The sequence below is a fragment of the Paramacrobiotus metropolitanus genome, unplaced genomic scaffold, assembly GCF_019649055.1.
Source record: "Paramacrobiotus metropolitanus isolate TYO unplaced genomic scaffold, Prichtersi_v1.0 Parri_scaffold0000043, whole genome shotgun sequence".
In the NCBI taxonomy this organism is placed as follows: Eukaryota; Metazoa; Tardigrada; class Eutardigrada; order Parachela; family Macrobiotidae; genus Paramacrobiotus; species Paramacrobiotus metropolitanus.
Window position 1 is genome coordinate 711402 of NW_026570263.1, and position 25546 is coordinate 736947.

Genomic DNA, 25546 nt, shown 5'->3' on the forward strand with positions numbered 1-25546 from the left:
CCTGTTTGCTTTGAATTCTTTTGCGCACTGTAAGCGCTTCGTTGTCACTAATACTCGTAGTTATCGATTCTTCAGTTTTCCGGCAATATTTTAGATCAGCTGAAAATGCATTCCTCTTTGCAACAGCAAGTTCGCTTGCGCGCTCTGGTGCCGATCAGTGTCCAATGTCAACAAGCGCCACTGACCGGAAGTACTTCTCTTATACGCCGCGTCGTAAGTTTTCTATGCAAAAACGAACGAGCACCTGCTTTCTTCATAATTACATTTTTATGCAACGACAAAACGACCACTTTGTAGAAAAAGACAAAAGGTCACCCGTAAACAGCACACAGCAAGCTTTAAGCGCAGCACACATACTGTTAATATCCGCATTCATAAAAATTCTGACTTGAGACCATTCGTTTAATGATTTGTGACAAGGGCTCCGATCATCCTGATCAGACGGCCGTCTCGTCCTGTTCCGGCGCCCCACCGCCGCCAGTGCCGCCGCCCGCGGGCGTGGCGTGCTGCAGCGTGGCGGCCTTCCTGAGCAATTCGGCGTGACTGCGCCGCTGCAGGGTGTGGTCCAACCCCAGCAGGGGCACGGACCGCGGCGGCGCCCCCGGGGGCCCGGCCACCACCGGCAGCAGGGGCTTCTGGGCGTCCGGGAGGTGCAAGGGCAGTTGGAAGTGCGGGTCGGAGAAGGTGTTGAAGGTGCGGCCCGGGTGGTAGTGCATCACCGGCAGGGGAGTTCCCGGCACCGAGTAGTTGTTGTGGGAACTGGAGGAGGGCGGGAGGAGGGTCTCGGCGTGGTCGGCCTCCTCGGCTTTGGCGTCGGCGGGGTTGGGGGTCACGCCGTTGCGCTTCTCGGGCAGCGGCCGGTTCGATAGGTACTTCTTCCGGTTGCTTCGGTAACAGACACCTGAGTACAAAAAACATCGCTGCATTTTTTAAAATATTAGTATAAATATAAAATTATAATAAATAAATAAAAAAATAAAATATGATAAATTTGAAAATTTATTGGAAATAAATAAAGATAACGATAATTAATAAGTATGCAAATTTTATTTAGTGAACCGGTACATATATACTGCATAGGTAACCGTATATGTATGTTTTTCGCGTATTTTTTTATATATGCGCATATGTTCTTATATGTCTCGTACCGATACAGATGAGAATGTTGATTAAGACGATGGTGCAGCCAACGGCAATCATGATGGTCAGCGTGGTGGGTGACGGGGAGTTGTAGCCCATGGGCTCCGGCTCCAGCGGCGTGACGAGGACGTCGGTGTTCTGCGCGGTGGAGGAGGTGGACTGGGAGGTGGTCTTGGAGCGTGTCTTGTTCCGCCAGGGCGGCGGGGTGCTGGAGGGGGGCAGGGGCGGCGGCGGCAGGGTCAGAAAGGCCAGCGTCCGCACCAGGCCGTCGTAGGTGTCCATGTTGTCGAAGTCGGAGAAGGCGTGGTGGTCCGGACTGATGCGCGGCGACGTCCCGGTGTTCAGTTTGGGGATGAGCTCCGTCCAGAAGGCCGTCTTGTGGGCGCGGTAGTGGTTGCGGACGTCGCGGGAGCGGGCGCTCAGCTGCAGGTAGCGCTGCCGGTCGGCGTCGAATTTCGGCCAGTTGGCGGAGGTGACGCCCTGCCGGACGGCGTCCGAGAAGCCGATGGTCTGCCGGCGCGGCATCTTCCGCGGATCGCCGGTGCGGATGTAGTTGGCCAAGAGGTTGATCAGCACTTCGCTGACGTAGGCGTCCGCCGCCGAGTAGTTGCCGCCCCACGGCTGGAGACGGCCGTGGTGCAGGAGCGGCGCGCCGAAGAGAAAGGGCAGCTCGTCCCCGGCGACACTGTCCAGCGTCGTCGGGAAGTCCTCGTCGCCGGCGCGGTGAGCGTGCTGGAAGAGGAACATGTAGGTCTCCTGCGCCACGGCCCCGGCGTGCAGCTGCGCGGCCTCGGTGAGGGGCGCCACGGTCAGCGCGTCGCTGAGGACGTCCAGCGTGGCGTCGCGCGTGTTGGCCAGGGAGCGCGGCGACTTGTCCCAGTCGGCGTACTCGAACTTGACGGACATGAAGACCTCGCCGAGGTGGTAGGCGAAGAGGTTGCGCACCAGCGAGCGCAGGATGCGGTTCTGGCGGGCCTCGTCGAAGCCGGACGCCAGGTCGCGGCGGGTGAAGAGGGGCGCCGCTTCGCTGCGCGTCAGCCCGATCATCAGACCGTACTTCCGGTAGAGGCTGGCGTAGTTGCGCATGATATGGCGCGGCTGGTTGGGGATGAAGACGCCGTCGATGGCCGGCCCGAAGCCGGTGAGGTACCTGCAAAGGTCATCGGGTTAGACAACTACGCATCCCGGAAGGGAACGGGACGTACTGGGGGATATCCAGCGGGACCTTGACCAGCTCGTCAGCCGTCTTGGTCTTGAGGCAGCGCACCAGGTCGGGGCTGTTGCCGGTGGGGCAGTGCAGCGCCCGCGCCAGCTCCAGGGTGTACTTGCGGGGGTCGTGGCTGAGGGCGTGGGGGGCCAGGGCCGAGCCGCTGAGGAGGATGGCGCGCTGGAAGAGGCGCTTGCTGTTGGTGGCCACCGGCGAGATCATCAGCAGGTTGACGCAGGCGGCGCCGCTGCCCTGGCCCAGCAGCGTGATATTCCCGGCGTCCCCGCCGAACTGCTCAATGTTCTCCTCCACGAAGCGGACTGCAGTCAAACACATATGCACCTGATTGTAGTGAATAATAATATTATTTGCACAAAGTAGTATAACGTATATTTAGTATATAAACGTATAAACGTATATAAACGTATAATATATAAACGTATAACGTATATATATACGTATATATGAATATATAAAGATACAGTATATATAGATATATATTTATATATATAATATATACATATAAAAATACAAGATACAGTATGTATACACAGAGTATATAAACATGTTGCATATATAGATATCTATATACATAGTAGGTATACACATATGCTGTATACCCAGATACATATAAGTACATTTTATACATGTAATGTAGCTACACATACATTAAAATAAATGCAAGTTCTTGTACGAAGATGAGCATAATAATAAATTGGCTTATCTTATTGTTACTCACGCTCCGTTGGGCGGTAATTACGTGTACACACAAATACGTTTATCCAAGATGTAGGACGTTATTACTCACTGGCGGCCACTTGGTCCATGAGGCCGTAATTGCCGCGAGCGTGTCCGTCGTCGGTGGTGAGGAAGCCTGCCGGTCAAGACAATATCACAATGTACAACGTTAACAACACATGGCGGAGTATTGAGGCGGGTAAATATTATGATTTATTTATGAGTCTTGTGTTTCATGGCCGAGATGGTCGGTGACTGTGCCCTGGTCTGGACTCCGAGCCCGCGCAGCCGGTAATCGAATTGACGAGCATTTATTGACCTGTTTCCACTGGGCAAGACAAACATTCGTCCCGCTCGTGCCGCTACATTAGCCCATCGATTCCCCATTCGAATACGGCATGTTCCCCCGTTTTGACTCGTTGGCTTGTCAATGTCCTGATGGCCATCAGCTTAAGCACAACTCTCCGTAAAGCAGCGTTTATTCAAGCGGACGCCGGCTTGCGTGACGCGGGTCTTCGGGGAGACGTTACGGCTTCTTAACGGCCGTAAAGTCAGCCTGAACACGGGGCTAATTGTTGGCCGTAAAAGCGCTGTACTTCCGGCGCGTAATGACGCTGGATGTGCCGGTCGGGCATGACAACATCACGCCGGCCATTATCAACGGCCACTTGCCTCCGACATGCTTTACAACCGTTTCACTAAACGCTAACGTTATACCGCTTAAAGATACATATATGCCGGTTAATGTAGTTGGAAAGGTCACGTTCGCCGGACAGGTAAGGCGATCCCGTGGGGAGCGCGGCCAGCTGGCGTTCGTGATTGTATGATACAAATCGGACTAATTGGGCCGTGAATGTATGTATACGCGTATCGACAAGGGAATCTTATCGCGCTGGCCGTCAGATGGCCGGCCGGGTCGGTCAGCGCGGCCAGATCGGATCGGCGCCAATGAGGCCTGACGCGGCCGGACGGGGCGCTGCCATCTGGCCGGGGCTGCCGATCCGTGACCCGGCTTAATTGCGTGCCGTACTGTTATGTAGATTAGATTCCTCGGTACAAGTGAGGAAGGTAGTGGCAGCTTACCGAGCGGCCCGAGCCGGTAGTTGAGGGTGACGACGATGATGTTGCCGTAGCTGGCCAGGACGCTGCCGTCGTACGGGTTCCCCGAGCCCCACGAGTACGACTCCCCGTGAATGTAGATTAATACTGGCAACGACTCACGCTCCTCTGCAACACATTAAATCCCTTTAATTAAACGCGCGCTAATTCTACTGGTCTATTTTTTAATATTCGTGCACAACGTTTAATTCAATCGGTCCCCAATTTTCTTAACTAGAATGTGTGTTAATTACATGCTTTGTAAAGGTCATCACAGGCGGCGGCATACTGCGTATACTTCGATGCTTTATTAATAATATTACTATTATTTTCCGGTAGAAAATATTAGGAAGCTACAGCGTAAGCCTGCCAAGTGGCGCACGCGCCGACCGGATTAAGTAAAAAGACTGGAAAGCGCGATTGTGTTTGGGATAAATCCCTGGCTGGCGGAAAGCGGCCGAAGCCGGTTAATTGGCGCAGGCCGGGCGGCGTGGCGGGGGAGCGGAAGCGCGGCTGGGCGTCGATCAGGCCCGATTATGCGCAGCTACACGCCAGCAGAATGCCGGCATTAAAGCAACACCCCGGCGGCGCTTGACCGTGGCCGGTCCGCGCCGGATCCCGGATGGAAGCCGCTCGCATCCCGGCGCAACGCTACTCTCTATGTACAGCGCCGTCGATGAATAATGGACTTCTTGACAAAATGTTATAAGTGCTCAATACACTTCTAATTTGATAAGCATCGATTGTCATCCAATACAGCCGTTCCTACGTAAACACTGTGCCTGCGCTGGCGACTGCGGAGTGAATTGCCGGAGCGGGCAATCAATAAGCGGTTGAAGTTGTGTGCTCTGTACACTGTAACGCGGACTACAGACTCCTGTCACGACCGGCGGAGAATAGCTGCCTCTGCGATGGACGCCGGGCTAGGCAGGCTACTTGACAAAGGAGATGGATGGATTCGCTGATGCTGCACATATATGGGAGAAACCCGTAGAGGACAAACACCGGCAGGGCGCAGTTACACTGTTTGTTTGCCCATTCATCAACCCAGTCCCGGTCGCCTTGGCCTCCTCACCTTCTTTTTTCATATATACAATTTTAACTTAATTATTATTAAAGTACAAACTTTTAAAAAATAAAAAACTATTGTTAAATTTATATTAAATTATTTTAAATTTATACAGATTTTGGTGCATTATACCGGCACCAGCATATATCAGGGCTCAACGCCAGTGCTTGTTTACTTCTTCTCTTCTATATATATTTTTCAATTTACTAGCGGAAATAGGGGAAAATTAATTAAGCCGTATTTGGTTAAAGGTCAAGCTTGATTAGAATAAAATGTCACCGGGTGTGCCGGTGTCTGTTGATTAACACGCGGTATCCCGTTCTCATGACGGTAGCGACTGTTGGGAACGCCGGCTAAAGTAAACTCCCGCGGATTGTTTCAACACAGCCAGTACAGTTGACCATCTGCGACAGTTTACATAAGCCCACGCTGCTTCCCGTTTGACCGCTGACCAACTACATCAACGTCCATTCCCCTTTAATAAATATTATTGAAACAAATCAAACAATTATTATAGCAATTACGGCCTGAACGATTTTCTATATAAGCAAATTACCCCGGCAATTAATATTTATTTTTGTACGTTTTGTTTTTGATATTCTTGTTTCGGCGCTTAATGTAATTATGTTTCGGATATTGTTCATTTAATTGCATAAATAAATGAGGAGGCGATTCGGGCGGGAGACGTGGCCCGTGTCGAGGGCAGTTGGCGTTAACGGTGCGGGATTATATTCAGCGTATAGGCTATATAAACGTGAAGATTGATGGATGCATAATGACATAATGATCAGCGCGTAATTGGCAGGGATTACGCTGAAGCGTCCCCGGATACTAACGGATCACAATAACATTATCACAGCTTTCCTATCGATATCATGCTGTCGTATATATAAACTACATATATATGCATATATATCGTATACATATATATATGTTGTATATATAAACTACATATACTGTATATGTATATAAATATCATTTACATAATATATACGTACAAGAAACAGCCTCGGCTTCGCCTCCGCTTTTCTTGTGGTCTCCAGTCTACGGCCGGTTTATTCAAATGATTTCGTTCCGCTATTTAGTTAACATCTTATTCCTTCAACGAAACAAAATGATCCGAAAATACGCTAAAACGCAGATAGAATAAAAAGTGAATTTATGGCTTTTGTGCACTCAGACGCATTCACTTTCACTCGGAAGGGAATTTTTGTTAACTTCTCCCTCCCGACCTTGATCGAGTCTACCAGGTAATAATTTCCACTAAAGGATGCTTGCAATAGATGCTGATGGTAGTCCGATCACTCGTTTACCTATAGCGGTCTGTGTTCTCTGGATAGTAGTGGTAGTTCGGTCACTTCTTTACCTATAGCGGGCTGCGTGCTCTGGATAGTAGTGGTAATTCGGTCACTCGTTCACCTAGCGGTCTGTGTTCTCTGGATAGTAGTGGTAGTTCGGTCACTTGTTTAACTAGCGGGCTGTGTGCTCTGGATAGTAGTGGTAGTTCGGTCACTCGTTACCTAGCGCGCTGCGTGCTCTGGATAGTAGTGGTAATTCGGTCACTCGTTCACCTAGCGGGCTGTGTGCTCTGGATAGTAGCGGTAGTTTGGTCACGGCTTGGCTCTGTGAAACTAAAACCGTCTGGCCGGGTTTTGGAATAGGTATGGGCATTCAGATTATGGAAATGGTTTCTGCTGATTCTATACGTGAAAGCTGGGTTCGTGAATCCCTTTTTATTTTTTGTGGTAATAAAGATCTAGAATGTACAGTAGATACCGTACTATTATTCCGTATTATACGAAATAATTTACGGACTGCAGAATGCAGATGCTGATTATCATTTATCAATCACTGACTTTAGTTTTGCTCGGACTGCAATGAAAGGTTAGCCCGTTTGAACGATTACAGTACTATGGTCAGTTTCTTTTACAGCTGCCTTCAAATGTAAACGATTTAAACTGTAAACGAAGCCATCCACTTGCAGTATCGTTTGCGCTACTGCTAATTGACTTTTCTAGTTTTGTAGGATTAAAAGTTCAAACCTTTTTGATTTGTTGATCTAAAAAGGGTACCAGTTTAAATTTACTGATTTTTTGCTCCATGCAACAGGACTTTGAAATTGTTTTCAAGGTCACCTTGAGTTTTCTTCTCTACCGGCACCGGCGTCTGTGCACGGGAGCCGGAGCAGATATTACCAAAACAAAATGCATGTGACACAGTTTCCAGACATGCTGAATCGAATGGCGGTAGCAGTTTTTCGATTAATTTTTTGGCTTGTTCTGACCAGATCGTACGGGGTTTTCCGTTGTATTATAGATCTTTACCTTGATATATATACATATATATATATATGTATATATATATATATGTTGTATAAATAGATATAAACTACATATATATGTATATATATCGTATACATATATCTGTATATATGCTGTATATATAAACTACATATATACATGTCGTATATATAAACTATAAACTACTGCAGCGGGACTTATTTCACATATTAGCGTTCGTTCTCACGAATCTCACCACACAAAACGCGCTGTATATTTTCTTTATAATTTATTTGAATACAGACGCATGTTCGTCTATTGCATCGCGTTGTTGGCCGGTTGAAGTGCGCTCAAGTAGCCGCGTATTACAACAAAGCGCGGTTTCTTCCCAGCATACGTATGTGCAATAATATCATGTATAAGGAATAGTGTGCGGGGAAGAATGGGATAATTATTCCAGGGTGAATGCGGATCGGGAGCAATATGCTTCAGTGCAGCTGTTGCCGGTATTATTACGCGCATTACGTGTAGCGCTGTACAAACACGGGGCAGTGTTAACTGCTGACCGGCTGCGGACAAGAGCGGCGCAGTTGGCCGCATTAGGCCTCATTAGCGCCGCGCATTACAGATTGTACAGCGCCCTACCCGGCTGATTGTTGACCGGCGCGTTATTACAGTTTACAGCGTATTTATTAGCGGCCATTGAGGAATCAGGATCATTCATTCCCGCTGCATGTATATGATCCGATTGCATGTTGTGCAGGTTGTGCAGGCGGCCCTCCCCAAGGACAACAAAATAACACTCATTACACCGCGACAATCGCCGACCGGGGCGGGTTGTGTTAATCCCGTCAACGATTATACGGTACACGTGCAAACTGATGATTTACCGGTGTGCTAAATCAATAATCGCCGCTGCCGTGTTTTCCCTTTCGCAAAAAGGCCAACGCTAATATAAAATAATTGTATCTTATTACGCAAATAGACTATTTATTTGCTGACATTATTAAGCAATACATTGCACGTAAATAAAGTAATATCCAAGAAAATATTGCATCTGCGTTAAATCAATTGATGATGCTGTGTACAGAGTACGTTAAAAAATTTAAAATTTACATTTAAAATCCTTACAAAATTATTTGCAAGGAAGGTACAATAAACATCAACAGAATATTTGTTAAATTTTGTTAAAGAAGAAAAATTAGACTGATTTGTAAAAATCTAATTCGCAGAAAATATTACCGCATAATAACCAGTAGAGAAATTATTCAATTTAATTTAAGATACTGCTGAAACAGCGGAAGGCGATTCGTAAAAAGTTGTGTAAAAACTGGTCGTTGGGAAATCAATGGGAATTAAGGAGAGAGTATTTATCTGTCGTTGAGGATAGATAAAGTCGGTCATCAGCCGGATAGGTTGGGCAAGTTGAGTTGTGTCTATCTATCTGTCAAAATTGAAAATTGTGGAGGCTAAATATTGTTGTCAAGTCTTATGGAAGCTTAGGGAAATGTCGACGCTGAATCGATATATGTATACATGTATGCCGGGATGAAAATCGGGAATAGTGTGCCGGTCAGCGCGAACGCGCACATATACGTAAGCGGAGTAATGGCCGCACTGACCACTGCGTCGGACATTTATATAAGTTAGTGTTGGCAGTGGTAATCTGGCTGTGCTCCCAATTATTCATCCCGTCTGCTCTGTTTTTATGCCCCCCTTTTTTACGGATGGTTAGCCACACTCGCCGGCCTTAAAGCAAAACTTATTCCCGGCATTACTGATTACGTTGCAATCACAAATCGGCCAATCTCCAATGCTGGACGCTGATGGGGCTTTAAATTATCGGCTCGGCTGCTTATTCATGCACGTGTCCACCGCCCCACTCCAACGTCCACTCTCGCTTAATCGACATTCTTTCAACTTGAAACACTACGGAATTTTGTACAATTCTTTTCGATTTTTTTTCCAAGTGTTTATTTGAATTAATTTCATTTATTTTCTGAATTTATTTTAATCCACTTTAATTCCAATAAAAAATTTTTCATGTTACACCAATAAATTTTTGCGCAATTGTTTTACGAGTAATTTATTTTTTCTATGTGCATGAATTATTTTATAAAAGCATTTATTTTCTGAATTATTTGTGCAAATTTTTTGCAGTTCATTTTCCGTGTATTTATAGTTTGGAAAGTAAATACAGTGTAATATCTAAAGTAACTTTCTTTATTTCCCGAATTGACTCTGCTTCCATAATTACACTTTTAGGGAAAATTTAATAATTAGACGTGAAATGTTTGTTAGAAGTGGCAGGATGACTGGAGCTGGTTTAATGAGAAAACCTGTGCCGCAATAAAAGAGCAACAAGCTGGGAGGAAAAGTAGTTCAAGGGAGCGGAAGTGCTGGTGTGTGTCGGGTATTTTTAGCAACCGGCGCAATCGTAAGCAGCGCCATAAAGCGTCATATATAATATATACAGCAATCTTCCGCTGGATTTTGCCGGTCACAGGCCGATCTGTAAACGGTAGCCATAACGTTGAACGGTTGCCGCGCTGACTGGCGTTGTGCAAAACGGACCTCCCCTGGGTAAACAAATTTCTTAATCAATTCTCAATACAACTTACATGATTGTACAATGACAAAAAGTATGTCAAATCAAGATAGAGCCGCGCTGGTCGCCGCTGTTAAACTGATCAATTTGTCCGCATTACACTCCATCAGCTAAGCGTCTGTTGTCAATTATTATCTATCAGGCATATACACGAAATTACGGACCAGGGGAAATATCGGCCGATTATACATATATAGAGGCTGCAGCATCTGCACAATTAACGTCCATCCGGTGGACGCCATGCGCCGGCTGTCATCTCGGGAGAAATATGACAATCCGCCAAATACAGCATTACAATAACTATGCGCTGCCATTTCCTCTCTAAGTGCGCCGTGTGTTTCTTGCGCATAGATTAGATTGTATCGAGAGGGAAATATCTCCTATATAGGATCGATACTGGCCGCTGCCGGGGTGAAGAACACTTGGCCGCGCTGGCTGCCATAACGCCGGTAATATGATCAGCGCTCACTGCCGTTCGAGGGAAGCGTCCGCCGTGTTATTGCATCATGCCGGGGCCCGATTGTAATCATAGCGCGCAGTGCACTTCAGCGCGCACCCTTCATTATCGCGACAAGGCACTGCAGCCACTCGGGCCGCTCTTCACTCTTGCATAACATTTTTTCTGCAACAATTTCTACATCCGGCAGCCTAAGATTCAAAGGAGAAAGCGCGGTGACCTTTGTCTGTGCAGCAGTGGCCTCGCTTCTTTGATGGACAAGGGCGCTCGGGCAACCACCATAGGAAGCCAGCTAAGTGGACTGACTACTGAGAACCGTGCCACTACACTACACTTTTTTGATTATCAAATTGACAGGGTAAACCTAGCAATAAGCACGCTGTACCGGAAATATGACAATTTACCGAAGCATTAATCCGGCAAGGCAAATACAAGCGCCGTGTTACGAACTACATGAAAATTTATTAAATATGTTCGCGATTTGAACTTGTCCATATGAAAAATAAACAAAAATTTTGCAAAAACGTTGCCCACTGTAGGACTCGAACCTTGGAAAGTGTACTACGTAGCGTTGGCCAAATGATAACTATAGATCACATGGTACTACCTTGGACCACGCGTTCACTGCGCTTCACGGTTAACGTGCGAAAGTCACTGGCGCTTGTTAACTAGCCAGCGCAGTGGACCGGCTTCCCAGGGCGGCTGCCCGGCGCGCCTGAAGTGGCCCCCTTCGCACGCCACCGGAAGGGCCGCTCTTTAGCCGCTCCACTGCGAATCGGCGACGGAGTGTTCACGGCGATTGTAGCCAGTTAGGAAAACACGGCCATTGATCATGGCTGCGAGCGGGACGGAACGGGAATCGCTGGCAACAGGACAGGAGCAGGCAGCCCTGCAAGCTGTCGTTGCATTGCACGCTCCAGCGGCCAGCCGGCGCATGTCAGCGCACAGCCTCCACTGAGGCGTGCCGGCGCAGTTAAGACCGATCGCATTAACCAGCATAACATGTATACTGTATAGTGTAGTGTACTATCCACACAGCACGACAAGTGGGATGATTGCCATTGTGGCGGAACACTGCCGCTGACCAGTGGTCGTACGGCGCATTATACCCACCACGACAATGGGTATGCTAGCGAGTGCGTTGTGTTGGTCGGGGTTAAAAGCGTGTCAAGCAGCTCCTGCTGTTTTAATTGCACTACCGCTAGGGAAGCCGGAATATACGCCGGGTTTTATTTTAAAATTCCCAACCTTACCGACAAGTGTATATACGAACGGCACGCCTCGATGGACGGCTGTTATTCTCCGGCTGGACGTGTCAAATTAGCTAATGTGAGCTAACACGCGTCTCATAACACCACTGCTAATACACCGTACGTTCACCGAATTCATGGAGATTAAAATTAGAATTTACAACGCTTTATCTCCACGATATTTTTCAGACTCCTAATTTTTTACAGCGATGTTTTATAAGGAAACTACTAATATTATATAGCATTTTATGTATAATATTTATTTTTATGTATAAAACATTTTATTTTGCAAATAATGATTATTTTCTCGGGTGGGAAAATGCGAAAACCAGCTGCTGAAGCATTAACGCCGGCCATCGCTGCTGTTGCCGGTTTCGTCAGCAGCTGGATCGGTGAAAAGCGCGCGGCGCACAATGTTGATTAAATTTGCGGCTTTGCTCTGCGCTGAGCGGTGATTAAATTGTATTTGGTGGATATGTGCGACGCAAGGGTAAAAAAGCCCATTAATCAGCAGAATCCATTTCCTGGATGGTGATAAAGCAGCACACTGCACCGCCGGCCGAAAGGTTAAATCGGCCTGCCGGTCTTCTGTATATCCAGTGTCGTCTAGATCTATTTCACCGTAGATTTAATTTAACGTATTACGTGCGTGCCCATATCTATATCGCCGCTGACGGCTACGGTTACCGGCTAAATAACCCGACATATATATCGTTTTATACCGATTATATATGCGCCGTAAGTACGTGACGTCACTGGCCCCGGCACCGGCTCCCAGCAGCGTTCCGTTGTGTATTTTTAGCGGCAGTGCGAAGCGATAAAGAGCACTTAACACTTCCCCTCATCAGCTGACAGCACTGTATAGCATCCGCGAAGAAGTTGTTACAGCCACTGATTTTATTGCCTGGATCTTATTTGCAACGCCGCAGTACGAATGCCCCCGTTTGTTCCTATTAATCATTAAATTACCGGCAAAATATAACCGAGATACTTTTTCATTATTCCTAATTATCCCGCTTCAACGGGGACTTATACAGTACCGCAATACAAATGCCCCCGCTTGTTCTTATTAAGCATTACCGTGAGTTCCGAACACTGGCAAAATAGAACCGCGGTCCTATTCCATTATTCCCGACTTACCGCGCGATGCACTGGGCACGTAGATGTTGAGGTAGAGGCAGTCCTCGCTCTGGTTGCGCAGAAAGACATCCAGCCGGCGCAGATAGTCCAGCCGGGAGCGGGGCGTCTCCTTGTTCCGCACCGGCACCGCCTGCGGACACACCGGGCCGAAGTGCGTGGCGTTACGCACGCCGCCCTCGAAGGGCGAGGGGGTGGTGGGCGGCATGAAGCGCAGACTGCCCACCGGGGCGGCGGCGTACGGGATGCCCAGGTAGGCCTCCACCGGCTGCAGCGCCGGCTTCAGATCGCTGGTGAACTGCGTTAGTAACCCGCGCAGCACCCCGTACTTGGTGGACACCACCTTCGTCAGCGGCCGCGTGTAGCTGGCCGTGTTGCCGGAGCCCGCCGGCAACCAGGAGAGCAGCAGGCATGTAATCCACAATATATACATCATCAATCAGGGTTTTTTGCGAGGGCTGCCGATGGGATCATAATGCAGCCGGCAATTATTATTATTATTATTATTACATCAAGAGCAGACAACCCGGTTACTCATTCATCGCCGTGATAAATGACTATACATGTCAGTCGTGTATACATATAAAGACAATAGCAGTGACCGGTAATGGGGCTGTAAATGCAACAAAGTTATCGCCAGCAAGTGAACGCGGTTAGGCAAATACGGTTATGCCAGCCGGAAATGTGCAGCGGTACAGCGCCGAGGCAGCCCGGCCATTATACGGCTTGCCGCTTCCTCCAGCCGAGTGTGTGTGTACGCCTATACGGGAAGCAGGACGCCGGCATCAACACCGCACAGCCTCCCCGGTACTATACTGTACAGCATAATATTGTAGTATTGTACTTGTACAAACAGAATACAAACACGGCCACACACGCCCGCGTCATGGCTGGGTATACAGCGCCGCGATTATTGCCGGGTTGGCAGTTTCGTGCGAGACGCGGCGTGATTGGTCGGCGCGCCCCGCTGACGTCAGCGGCGCATTATGTCGCTGAGTACACAGTGTTAGTGGCTAAAAGCCATCGCTGTATTTACCCAGTCTCTCGCTTTTGACGGGATATCGCATATATAAAAAACGAAGCATTTTTTATATATGATTAATCAAGAAATATAGGGGAGAGCGGCGCTTACGCAAGCGCTTTTAGAGGAATGACTACAGCCGGGACGTTGCTCCGGTTGGCGTGAAATATTAGACGGGGCACTCTGCGCAATTTTGGGGTTGGCGCTGACAGCGCCTGTCAGTCCTATACCGGAGGATTCCCGCGTGAATAGCCGCGGAGTGCGTAAGACGCGCAAAGCCGGCTTTTTGCGCTTACGGACGCCGGTCGCTGACAGGCGCCGTACAGGCAGGAAGAGGAAAACCGGGAAAAGGGAAACAACAACTGTTTAAGTGATCGTTTGACTTGCGCGCACGGCTAATCGATGCGGGGAGAAAAAAATATTGGTGGGCCCACTCCGTCCGCGTGGCTGTGCATATTTGCACACACTGCAGTCGTAAACGGGAAGAGCGCGGGATAAATGGAGGGAGCGTTAGGCCGGGGATTGGGCTGGAGAGATTTTTTAATCAATCTCAATCCGCGTCGCGGGTTTTTTCGCGTGTTTGTTTGCCGCGTCCATCAATTGCTCTTAAGTCGCTGGCTATAGTAAAAGCGAGGCCTGGATTGCCGCTAAATTGGCATAGAGAGTCGCAGACAGACCAGCGCAGTTGCCGGTTTAAGCCGATCTGCCTGTCTGCACAATGTGCGCGGCCAGGCATGTCGATGCGTTGTGACAGCTCAGGCCGGCTTTAAACTGGCCAATTAACGAGCGGCACCGAGCATCTGCCGTAATCAGCTTAAAATGACCACCCCGTGACGTCGGTAGCCCGGCTAAAAAAAGCCACTCAGCGGTACGATATTTTATTGTGTTGTCATGTTGGCTAATGTCAACATAAACTATATTCGCTGCAGATTGAAAATAACCCAGAGCGCAAATTGTGCCGGCTTGAGCAATTAATAATAATTTGCGCGCATATATGCATGTTTCACTGTATACTACAGATACACTGCGGCGAAGAAAAAACTATCCCGGTTGGGATTGTGTAGAGCTAGCGCAGATTGGCGGACGCGGTTTAATTGCATAATTCGCACATTTGTCAAATGACGACGGCGTGCAGCTGCGGCCGGAGCGGCGGAGATAGTTGCTTTTCGACGACAAATTAATCATTGCCAAGTGTCAATTAAGTGGTGCAGCGCGGGCCGCGGGAGAGCGCGGCGCTCTTAATTGACGTCTGACGTCGTCATTCCACACGGACCGGATTCATGCCGAACTGTACTGCAGCATATGCTCAGATTGCACATGATGTAGCTGTAACGGCGAGCAGGCTTTCCCACGCCAGTCAAAGGCCGCCAGCAAAGGTCAACGCCAGCTGCCAACCCCGCCTCAACGAGCAAATTAAACCCTCGTCGTGTACGTGAATTTGCGCAAAAGTCTAACGACCTGCGAAGCTGTGCTGGAAAACTGAAAGAATTAAATGGAGAGAATCGAAGAAGAAACACCGAAGCGTAGGCCTCCATACATACGACCTAGGTCGCATGTATGGAGGCGGTCTCGGTCGTTCCTTTATGTACTATCTATTCAGGTATACAGTCAAGAACACTCAGTAATTGAGCCATTTGTAATACACGGAATTCAATGGGATTCCGGAAGAAACCTTTGGGAGCAGTACTCCAGCAGCAATTACACGTATTATAGCGGAGTATTTTGTACAATAACCGTCAAAGATTTGATGTGCGGCCGGGAGTAGTGGAGTGTGGGCGCACAATATCCATGGACAATACAGTGCCGAGATAAATGGAATTAACTCGACTACAGCGGGCTTCCTTCGTAACTGCTTTAGTGTTCGTTTGGGAATAAGTACCCTATATGATGCAAGACGTAATCATGTCAACCTAATGCTTCTTACGTGCCGGTTTGTGTTTTTCTGAAGGAATTGTTACGGAGCAGCCAGCATTGCAATTAACGTTTAATTCCGATAATCGAGTATCGAGTACGTAGTCACTACGTACTAATAGTGCTTTAACGACTAAATGCATAGAGATACAGTATTATAATTATTACTGAATGCACGATATACAGCACCTATAACAACTTAGCTAGAACCCACAGTCAACGATTCAATTAACAGTGAAGCTCATGTAGACTTAATAACCTGTAATACATTTCTCGGAATTCCTCTAAATCATCAGAGGATGGAATGACAGCGAATTATACTGCGATATCTACAGGTACAGAGTACAGATACAAGCAGTGGCGAGCGAATAACAGAACAAATTTCGTCAAAATCTGCTCACCAGTCAGCTATAGCGCTGCTGCTCTGACACGAGTGGAAGTCGCTGCGATATATGACCAGGTCGTGGTGCTGCGGCTGGTTACATCCCAGGTCAGTGCCGGCCTTCTTTGCCATGGGGAGATTCCGAGATTGTCACGCCGTCCGGTCGCTTGTCGCCAGTACGTGCGCGGGAGATTCCGGGAGGTTCCAGTTCCGTTTCTACGCCAGCCGAAGCCAGGGCGCGCTTTCAGGCTTTCATGGGTCGGTTTCTGTCACATGCAGATCCGATGTGCATTTGTCGACGGTGACCACTATTATTGTGATCCAATAGTACGAACATTAAAATGTGAGGTAGACGTACTTCAACAGTATATCTATAATATAAAGTACAGATATACGTATGTATGTACTATGTAGTTTGAGAAAATATGTTATTCAATTTAACTATGCTAAGCCAGTTTAAACATCCAAACACACACAAGCGTCACACAGCAATGTGACAGCATCAAAAGACAGCGGAGACATGCGGCCGAATCACAGAGAACGTTTGATCTAAATTAGCCGAGGCTGGTGTCGTTCCCAGGATGGATGCCGCATTTCCACGTTGAACTTCGATGCTGAACCTCTGGCGCAAATACTCCGTATGAGAAAACTACTCAGTACGAGAAAATCGTCACAACATCAAGTATTCAAATGGCGAACAATGAGCGCGCCACCGCTCGTAGGTGGCAGCCAGACTGTTAGACAGCCTGAGTGTGTCGCTACGGCCGGCCGCCTGCGAGGGGCGTTTCGTTACAAAACAAACACAGTCTGGCAGTCCTGCGCTTCAGTTCTGCTCGTGACTCGTGGACGAGTTTTGTCATCAATTTTGTGATTAATGTTGTCCTGCGATCATTCGATATTAAGCCATTTGTCCGCTGTCTGGAGATTTGCCCCGGTATGCTGTATGCCCACCCGTTCCTGCAACATGCACCTCTTCGCCGGCAGTTACGACAGCGCCGTGGTGTACGACATGTACCAGTGGAACGCGGTGGAGGTGTTGATCAACGGAGCGCTGCAACACGGCGTCGTCGTCGGTCTGGCATCTGGTGACAACGCCAACCGCGGTCTTCTAATCGATTTCGACTGTCCGCAGCGTCACTCTGAGTTTGCCACGTTCGACAGCATCTTCAGCGGTCCGTACCTAGCCCCCGGGTCTTGGGATGCCTGGAAGAAGCCTGCATGGGCGGAGAAGCATCCTCTACAAGCTTTAATGCGCGTCGGGCGAGATCGCGCGTGGACGTGGTGTCCTGTCAAATTCATACTGCCAGAGAATGCCCAGCTGTGTAAAGCGTTGTTCAGCGATATCCGTTGCGGACTGGTGGAGGTGCAGTGGGGCGATGCGCAGACGAAGGAGCTGATTCCGCTCCCTCAGATCCGCGGGGTGCCTTCACCTGAAGATCTGCAGGTGCGCCGCGGGCATCCTGAGAGTTTTGTCAGCCGCGAATGCCGTCTGCCCCGCGGATACTGGTCGGCGCCCCCGGAGGCGACGCGACGGCTGTGGGAGAGGCTCGGCCGCGAGTTTAGTGCCTGCTGCATCGCCGTGCGCACTGAATGCTTCACGTATTTCCAGCGCCACGATGAACTGCCTATTTCACCCGACAGACTGGTAAGTGCAGCTTGTACATTGCACGTGATCGCTTTTCTTGCCCGTTATGGGTGACTTCCATCAGCGAAAAATTCTTTGTTATTCTGGATAAAATATTCTGTTGCCAATATTCGTATGGAAATAATTACTGCCGTATTATCTATTTAGGTATCTTTTTAATCTATTTAAATAAAATATTCTTTAATTAAGATTACCCGTTACAGGCGTTGTGTTAATTTTTTTTATTTTTCACTGTTATAAAAATGACATTAAAATTGTTACAGTTTTTAATTGTTACATTATAAAATTCGTATGGAAATAATTACTGCCGTATTATCTATTTAGGTATCTTTTTAATCTATTTAAATAAAATATTCTTTAATTAAGATTACCCGTTACAGGCGTTGTGTTAATTTTTTTTATTTTTCACTGTTATAAAAATGACATTAAAATTTCTGTACGAGTATTAATTTCTGTACGGGGTGTATTAATTTTATATGCGAGCTGAAATGGGAATTTGTTGGGTTAAGTACTTAAATCCGCAAAGTAGGCAGAAAATAAATCGTTATTGTAAATTGTTGTCGGGAGCGGTATTTTCGCGGCGTAAATAGCTACTTAATTTTAACATTAACTGGGTTCTGATTTGCAGGACAGTACTTTCGATTACTTTATCCAACACCCGTCGACGCATAACAGCGGCCGCGGCGAGACGGAAGGGCGCCCCGAAGGGGAATGGATCAACCGGCGCTTCGTGCCCCCTCTGAGAAGAGTCAAAGCCCCGCCCACCGAGGCACATCGAACGAGTCGCGGCATTCCCTTGGCCAGCGAAATACTGTCGGAAGTCTTCCAGTCGCTGGACAGCGTCGAGCGGGTGCGGAAGCGGCGCGTCTGCCGCCTGTGGGAGGCCGTGCTGGACGCCGGCGCCCTCGGGAACCCCCTGTGGATCTCCTGCCGGTATCCCTTCCACACGGTCCGCGATGCCGAGACGGAGCAGTTTATCCTGGCGGGCGGCCTGCTGAAGTACGCCACGCCCACCACGGACACCGTCATCCTGGAGGATTCCTTGGAGCTGGCGTACCGGTCGCGGGACGTGTATGAACTGTTAACGACACTCGTGCAGTCGCGGCGCTTCACGACGCTGGTCCTGTCGCGGTGCGATTTCAGCGATCAGGACTTCGATTTTGGCGATTATTTGGAGTGGATCAACGAGCGGTTGTCCGCGGTGGCCGCGACGTGCAGTGTGGTCGTGTGGCGTGATTGCAAGATGGCGCTGACGTACACCAGCGCCCAGGTGACCTTTGCCCGCTTCGATCTGCGGGATACACCGGCGCGGCGCCTGGCGCAGTTGTGGGAGGTGTATGAAAGGTCACTGGTGTCCCCGGAGGTGATCGACGTGCCGCGGCTGGCGGCGTGGGTGGCGCGGTGTGTCAGCGCGCCGGATACTGACGCCTGCTTCGGCATTCTCCTGGTACGGCCGTGTTTTTGTCCCCCGTCAAGCGATATGGGCATATGACGCCAGTGTTTGTTTTCTGCGCAGGTGTTAAACGAGTATGTCGGTGCTGATCCGCGGACGCTGCCGCCGCGCTCCGCGTGGACGATGGAGAATCTCATCGATTTGGATGTGTTCAGTCTGCCGCGAGTGGCGCAGTTTGCTTTGTACAGTATGACTGGCGAGAGTTGACGAAAGTGCAGTCGACGGTGTTAATACCGTGTTATGTACCGGTTCGGTGCTGGCGGTGATTTTTATTTACTTTCACTGTGGATGTCTTCTCTTGCCAGGTAGTACTGGTGAAATTGGAATTACAGTTGAAGTTGAATTTGAAGCTGAAGTGCAAAGCTGACTATAAACTATAAAGTACAGTAATAACAAACAATAATACAAGTACTGTATGTGGAATCTATCTGTACGTAATGGTCACTGCTTATTAATTAACTCACCACATGAACTAATTAACTACGAAAACAAATAAGCATTCGGTCCTGGAAGAAACAACCGAAATCGTCATTTTTGCCCGTCTACTGAAGTAGGTGACTAGGAGCAGAACAGACATTAACTGTTAACAGCACATCGCCGCCGCCGCGTTGCTTTTAAAACGCTCGGCCATGGTCCTGATCATGCAGTTACGCTGGCTCGGCCTTGGGTTGGGAAGTCGCCATACTGACCGCCCTTTGATCGCGGTTTACTGCGTGCGTCGCATTCGGCAATCACATCCGAATATCCGATCAGTGAGAGCAGCAAGATTTTCGGTTTGACGTTTTGGCTGCTTTTCTCCCGTTCCCGCTGGCTGTTAAGAATTAGATATAATTAACTTTTTTTGAAGATCACACAGCCAGCGAAGCAGCCATGGGCGATATCAAGCTGGCTCCGCTGGCGCAGCAGGGTTGGTGGTTGTCTTCGCACTGCTGTCATGTTTGTCCTTGGCCTGCAGGCTGAAATTGGGTTGGTAAGGATTTGCTTGCTCGTTGACAGAACATGCCAAGGAGCTGGATGCGCTCACTCCGCCCGTCAGTCCGCGCCGTGTGCCCTCGGAGCTGCAGTATCTGGGCAGTCTGGACAATTTGACGTTGAGGTATGTGGTGGTTGTTGAATTTGGCGCCTTATCAGCCGTTTTCAAGTGGCGCATTGTTCGATAAGAGCTTCTGCGCGTAGTCAGCTGATTCGATTTTGGTAGTGTGGCGGGTATGGGTGTTTCCCGGTTAGCGGCTGCAGATTTCATACATACTGATACATGGCACAGAGCTGTTGCGCTTTGTTATCTGCCGTAATTGTTTTTATTGATTTTGCCTTTTGTGCACTTACAGTAACTTTCGGTTTTACATTTGTGTATATTGATAATTGAAATAATAGTACTGGAAAATAGTGTTAAAATTTGATATTTATTTTGCAAGTCAGATTAAGTGACTGTGGTCTAATACCAGTGTCACAGTGTGGCAGGTAGTGCGAGATTAGGCTGAGATGTAATTCTCAGGCGACGGTGATGCAGCACAATTTCAGCAGACTGTCTTCTCACCTGAAAACTGAAAATCAATAAAATCAGGGAATTTTCGGAGATGCAGCATCATGCTGGCATTTATGTCTTTAAGATCACTGTCAGACTGCTACAGCAAGGAGATACAGTGTTTTTAGTTTTTACTTCAAGCCGTGATAACCGGAAGTTGGCGGCTGCGGATATTCACTATTCAGACGGGAAAAATTAGCAGGATAAAATTAAAATAAATAAAATAGAATAAATATAATTAAAATGAATTGTAAATACGTAAATAAAATAAAATTGTAAATACGTGAATAAAATTAGAAGAAAAAGCATGGAAGCAGACTAGCGTACGTAAAGATTGTGTGTGCGTTGCAGCTGGACGGATCTGAATGTGTTCATCCCGGCGGCGAAGAAGTTGTGCGCCTTCGGTCGCAACAGCGAGCGCCCGCCCAGCAAGCACATCCTGCACGATCTCAGCGGTCTGGTGCGGTCCGGGCAGTGCGTGGCGCTGATGGGCGCCAGCGGCGCCGGCAAGACCACGCTCCTCAACGCGCTCAACGGGTACGCAGTGAATTGAATAATACAGTATTGCCCCTTCACCGGCGAATTACGTAACATGCTGTCAGCTGACGAGCGCACACACAGTGTGGGAATAACAAACAGCATCAGCGCTTGTTGCGGCTTGCAGGCGCAGTCGCGGGAAGATCCAGGTGGAAGGCAGTATCGCGGTGAACGGGAAGAAGATCGGCTCATCGGGCATCACCGCCATTTCCGGCTACGTCCAGCAGGTAAGGTAAGCTGCGGAAACTGAGGTTGAATTTGCGACGCAAATCTGCTGGTGGTTACATAATGCCACTGACAAACCGGTTGAATTTCTCTTGAATGGAGCGGCTAAATTGTACATTCATCGTCTGTACTTTTACATAATAATTTTTCTTTATACATTTATACCGTGCATACCAGCGGCATTACGCCGCTTTCCGTCCGTCAACCGGGAAATCAGCCGCTTTTGCTGGCATTCGAGAGCGTGGATTGAATTACAAGTTTTTTACCGTTAAATTATTATTATTAAATTTCTCAAATTTTCAAAATTTTTCTTATTAAATGATTCGGTTTGACTCTTCCGCGTCGTCGCAGTTAATTTGGTTTAAAATTACCGGAGTGATTGTTGAGAATTGAAGCAGTAAGAAAAATAATAAGAATTCTGTTGTGAAATGTTGTAGGTGGACCTGTTCGTGCCGACGATCACGGTGCGGGAGCACCTGCACTTCCACGCCGCGCTGCGCATGGACCCCTCCATCGCGCACTGGGTGCGGCGCAACCGCGTGGAGGACGTGATCAACGAGCTGGGCCTGGCCAAGTGCGCCACGGCCTTGATCGGCGGCGGCCACCGCAAGGGCATCTCCGGCGGGGAGATGAAGCGGCTGGCCTTCGCCTGCGAGGTGCTGACCGACCCGCCGCTCCTCTTCTGCGACGAGCCCACTTCCGGGCTGGACTCCTTCATGGCGCAGACGGTGGTGGAGACGATGAACAAGGTGGCCGCCAAGGGCAAGCTGGTCATCTGCACCATCCACCAGCCCTCCTCCGAGACGTTTCTGTTGTTTGATACGCTGCTGCTGCTGGCCGAGGGACGGACGGCGTGGTTGGGGCCGCGGGAGGAGGCCGGCGAGTTCTTTCTGGTGAGCAGGAGGTGTTCCGATTTAATTTACATTTTCATATAATTTAAACAATTTCTTTAAATTAAAATGCAATAAATTTTTCATACAACTGCGAATAATAAAAAAAAATACTTTTGATAACTTAATATACGTATTCTGGAATAAAATTTAATTTCTGGTCCTGTAAACAGAATCTGGGCCGGCCTACTTGAGAAATATAAATGCGAATTCTTACCTGAAAGGGGAAAATTGGAAAGAAATTTTTTTTAAATATTTTAAAATTATAAAACTAAATCGAGAATAATTTTGGTAATAAATTTTAAATCAGTTTAACTGCAAATAATTTTTAAATAATTTGAAAGTGTAAAACTAAATCGAGAATAATTTTGGTAATAAATTTTAAAACCAGTTTAATTGCAAATAATTTAATTTTTGCGCGTGTGGCACAGAATCTGGGCCGGCCGATCCCGGAGGACTACAACCCGGCGGATTTCTACGTGAACGTGCTGGCCATCATCCCCGGGAAGGAGGAGGCCTGCCGCGAGCAGGTGCGCTACATCTGCGACCAGTTCGCGCTGACGGAGCGCCACCAGACCATGACGAGCGAAGCGCACCAGCTCATCCAGGACGCGCAGGACACCGTGCGTATCCTGCTCTCCCGGCGTTTATTCTGAGCGTTCATTTAAGAGATTTTGCAGGGGGAGAAGAAGAGCAAGATGGGGACGTACAAAGCCAGCTGGCTGGAGCAGATGCGCGCCGTGTTGTGGCGCGCGCGCACCACGATGAAACGCGAGCCGATGCTGTTCCGTGTGCGCGTCATCCAGTCCATCGTCGTCGGCCTCATGTTCGGCTTCATCTACTACCGGCAGGACATGACCAGCGAGGGAGTGATGAATATCAACGGCATTCTGTACATGTTCCTTATGCAGATGGTGGGTGCATCTTGGACGAAGCATTTCCTGACTTTTTAATTTTATTTATCGTTATTAATAATAATGAATAATATTGCTAATAAAAATACGAATTTCTTTCAGCTTTTTTCATTATTATTTTAGTATTATTAATATTTCTTGGTGATATAGTACCATTAAATCGATCGGAATAAAAGAGAAAAAAACTGGCAGAATGTTTTATTAAAATAAAAAAATGTTTTCATATTTTTTAAATAAATTATTCATTATTTTGTTGTTATTTTATCTGATTATTAATGATAACGAAAAATCTTGGTAATAGAAACATAAATTTGTTCATAAATTTTTTTGAAGTGATAATATTTATTGGTGACTTAATATCATTAAACTGGAAAGAATAATAACAGAAAGAAATGACAAAATGTTTTATAAAGATAAAAAATATTTTTAAATTATCTAAATAAAGTGTCCTAATTTTTGTAATTATACATACAGACGATGGGTAACGTGTTCGCCGTGGTGGGCACCTTCACGGGAGAGCTGCCCATCTTTTTGAAGGAGCACGAGTCGGGCATGTACCGCAGCGACGTGTACTACCTGTGCAAGATGCTGGTGGACCTGCCGGTGTTCCTGCTGATCCCCTTCGTCTTCATCGTCATCGTCTACTGGATCGTCGGCCTGTACCCGACGGCGGGCGCCTTCTTCACCAACTGGGCGCTGTGTGCATTAGTGGCCAACGTCGCCGTCAGCTTCGGCTACATCGTCGCCTGCGCCTTCCCCACCACGCAGGCCGCGCTGGCCGTGGGGATGACGCTGCTCCTGCCCATCACGCTCTTCGGGGGGTTGTTCATGAGTCTGGCCAGTATTCCCAACTGGTTGAAATGGATCGAGGTCAGTTGCTGATTTTTTGGCCATTTTTGACGATGATTTAACCAGGTTTCTTGGTATTTATTCTGCAGTACTTATCATGGTTCCGTTACGCCAACGAAGGTAACATTGTGTATCTCTAAATAATTCAGATTTTTATAAATAATTTCATATAAGATCGTTCAAGATTTTGCAGATTTTTGAGGTTTTCAAGTTTTGTTTAAATTTTTAACGCAAGTTAAAAATCTGACACGTGGTCACTTTGCAGTCATTTGATTTATCTGTATAACTTTATTATTATTTATAATTCCGGATAAGTTGGCTTATTTGTGCACATTTTTAGAAGTTTTTGGCCGCGCAGATAATCCAAATTAATAGAAAATGCTTCAAAATAATTAAGAAAAAAGTTTACAATACATAATTATTTTGTAACTAAGACTATATGTGCCGGTATCTGTTTAAATAGTAATATAAATTTTTTTATATTGGAATAAATTAGATAAGGTTGTGTAATTGAGTGTGATGGTGACGGGCGTCTTTTCGCCGGCAGCGTTGGGCATCAACCAGTGGCTGCACGTGGAGAACATCACCTGCAGCGTGGGCAACTTCACCTGTCCGCGCAGCGGCCGCCAAGTGCTGGACGCCATGAACTTCGACGTGGATGATTTCTATTTCGACATCGGCATCCTCCTCGTCATGATCGTCGTGTTCCGCTGCATCGCCTACATGTTCCTCTACCTCCGCACCAAACGCTAGATGCCCGCTCACCATTCCGTCCGCTTCTGAATCAAAAAGTCCCCTCCTTGCCGCTACTTTCGCCGCTAATGCAGTTTCATTGCCACTGTGACAGTTTCCTGCAATCTCGCAATTCGGATTTGTGCAGTAATTTATGTATTCTATTCTCCGTGTGCCGTTTGATCCTAGTCAGTGCCGTTTGAGTCTCGGTTTGGATCTGATCAGAAAATATGATTAAATTAAAGGTCACTTCGATGCGCCAGGAAATTTCTTGGCGCATAGTCAATTTGCTGTGCGCCCGGAAATTCGCCGCCGAAATCAAGATTTATGGATTGAAATTATTAATAACCTAATACTGTAGTTTTATATATACTGGGTTATGATTATACGAGTACTTCGTAAAGTGATATTAACAACCTGAAAACAATCAGATTTTAATTTTGCGGGAAATTTCCCGGCGCATAGCACTTTCGTAAATT

At 47.6% G+C, this 25546-nt stretch overlaps 3 protein-coding genes across 3 annotated transcripts; 2 read left to right on the forward strand and 1 right to left on the reverse strand.

Annotated features, from left to right (window-relative positions):
- Positions 1-269: 269 nt before the first annotated feature.
- LOC129591021 (neuroligin-1-like) lies at positions 270-13884 on the reverse strand. The gene is made up of 6 exons (XM_055486503.1): positions 12987-13884; positions 4169-4312; positions 3156-3221; positions 2346-2667; positions 1149-2290; positions 270-901 (listed from the first exon to the last, which is right to left on the reverse strand). The coding sequence occupies exons 1-6, from the start codon at positions 13417-13419 to the stop codon at positions 438-440; spliced, it is 2571 nt and encodes an 856-aa protein (XP_055342478.1). The 5' UTR covers positions 13420-13884; the 3' UTR covers positions 270-437.
- Positions 13885-17150: 3266 nt separating this feature from the next.
- On the forward strand, positions 17151-19744 carry LOC129591022 (uncharacterized). The gene is made up of 3 exons (XM_055486505.1): positions 17151-17942; positions 18571-19389; positions 19459-19744. The coding sequence occupies exons 1-3, from the start codon at positions 17172-17174 to the stop codon at positions 19600-19602; spliced, it is 1734 nt and encodes a 577-aa protein (XP_055342480.1). The 5' UTR covers positions 17151-17171; the 3' UTR covers positions 19603-19744.
- A 402-nt stretch (positions 19745-20146) lies between these two features.
- On the forward strand, positions 20147-25426 carry LOC129590937 (protein white-like). Its single transcript, XM_055486386.1, has 10 exons — positions 20147-20302; positions 20392-20491; positions 21272-21457; positions 21585-21684; positions 22120-22575; positions 23004-23195; positions 23253-23486; positions 23961-24356; positions 24425-24455; positions 24883-25426. Exons 1-10 carry the CDS (start codon positions 20266-20268, stop codon positions 25086-25088), a joined length of 1938 nt encoding a protein of 645 aa, XP_055342361.1. The 5' UTR covers positions 20147-20265; the 3' UTR covers positions 25089-25426.
- Positions 25427-25546: the final 120 nt, after the last annotated feature.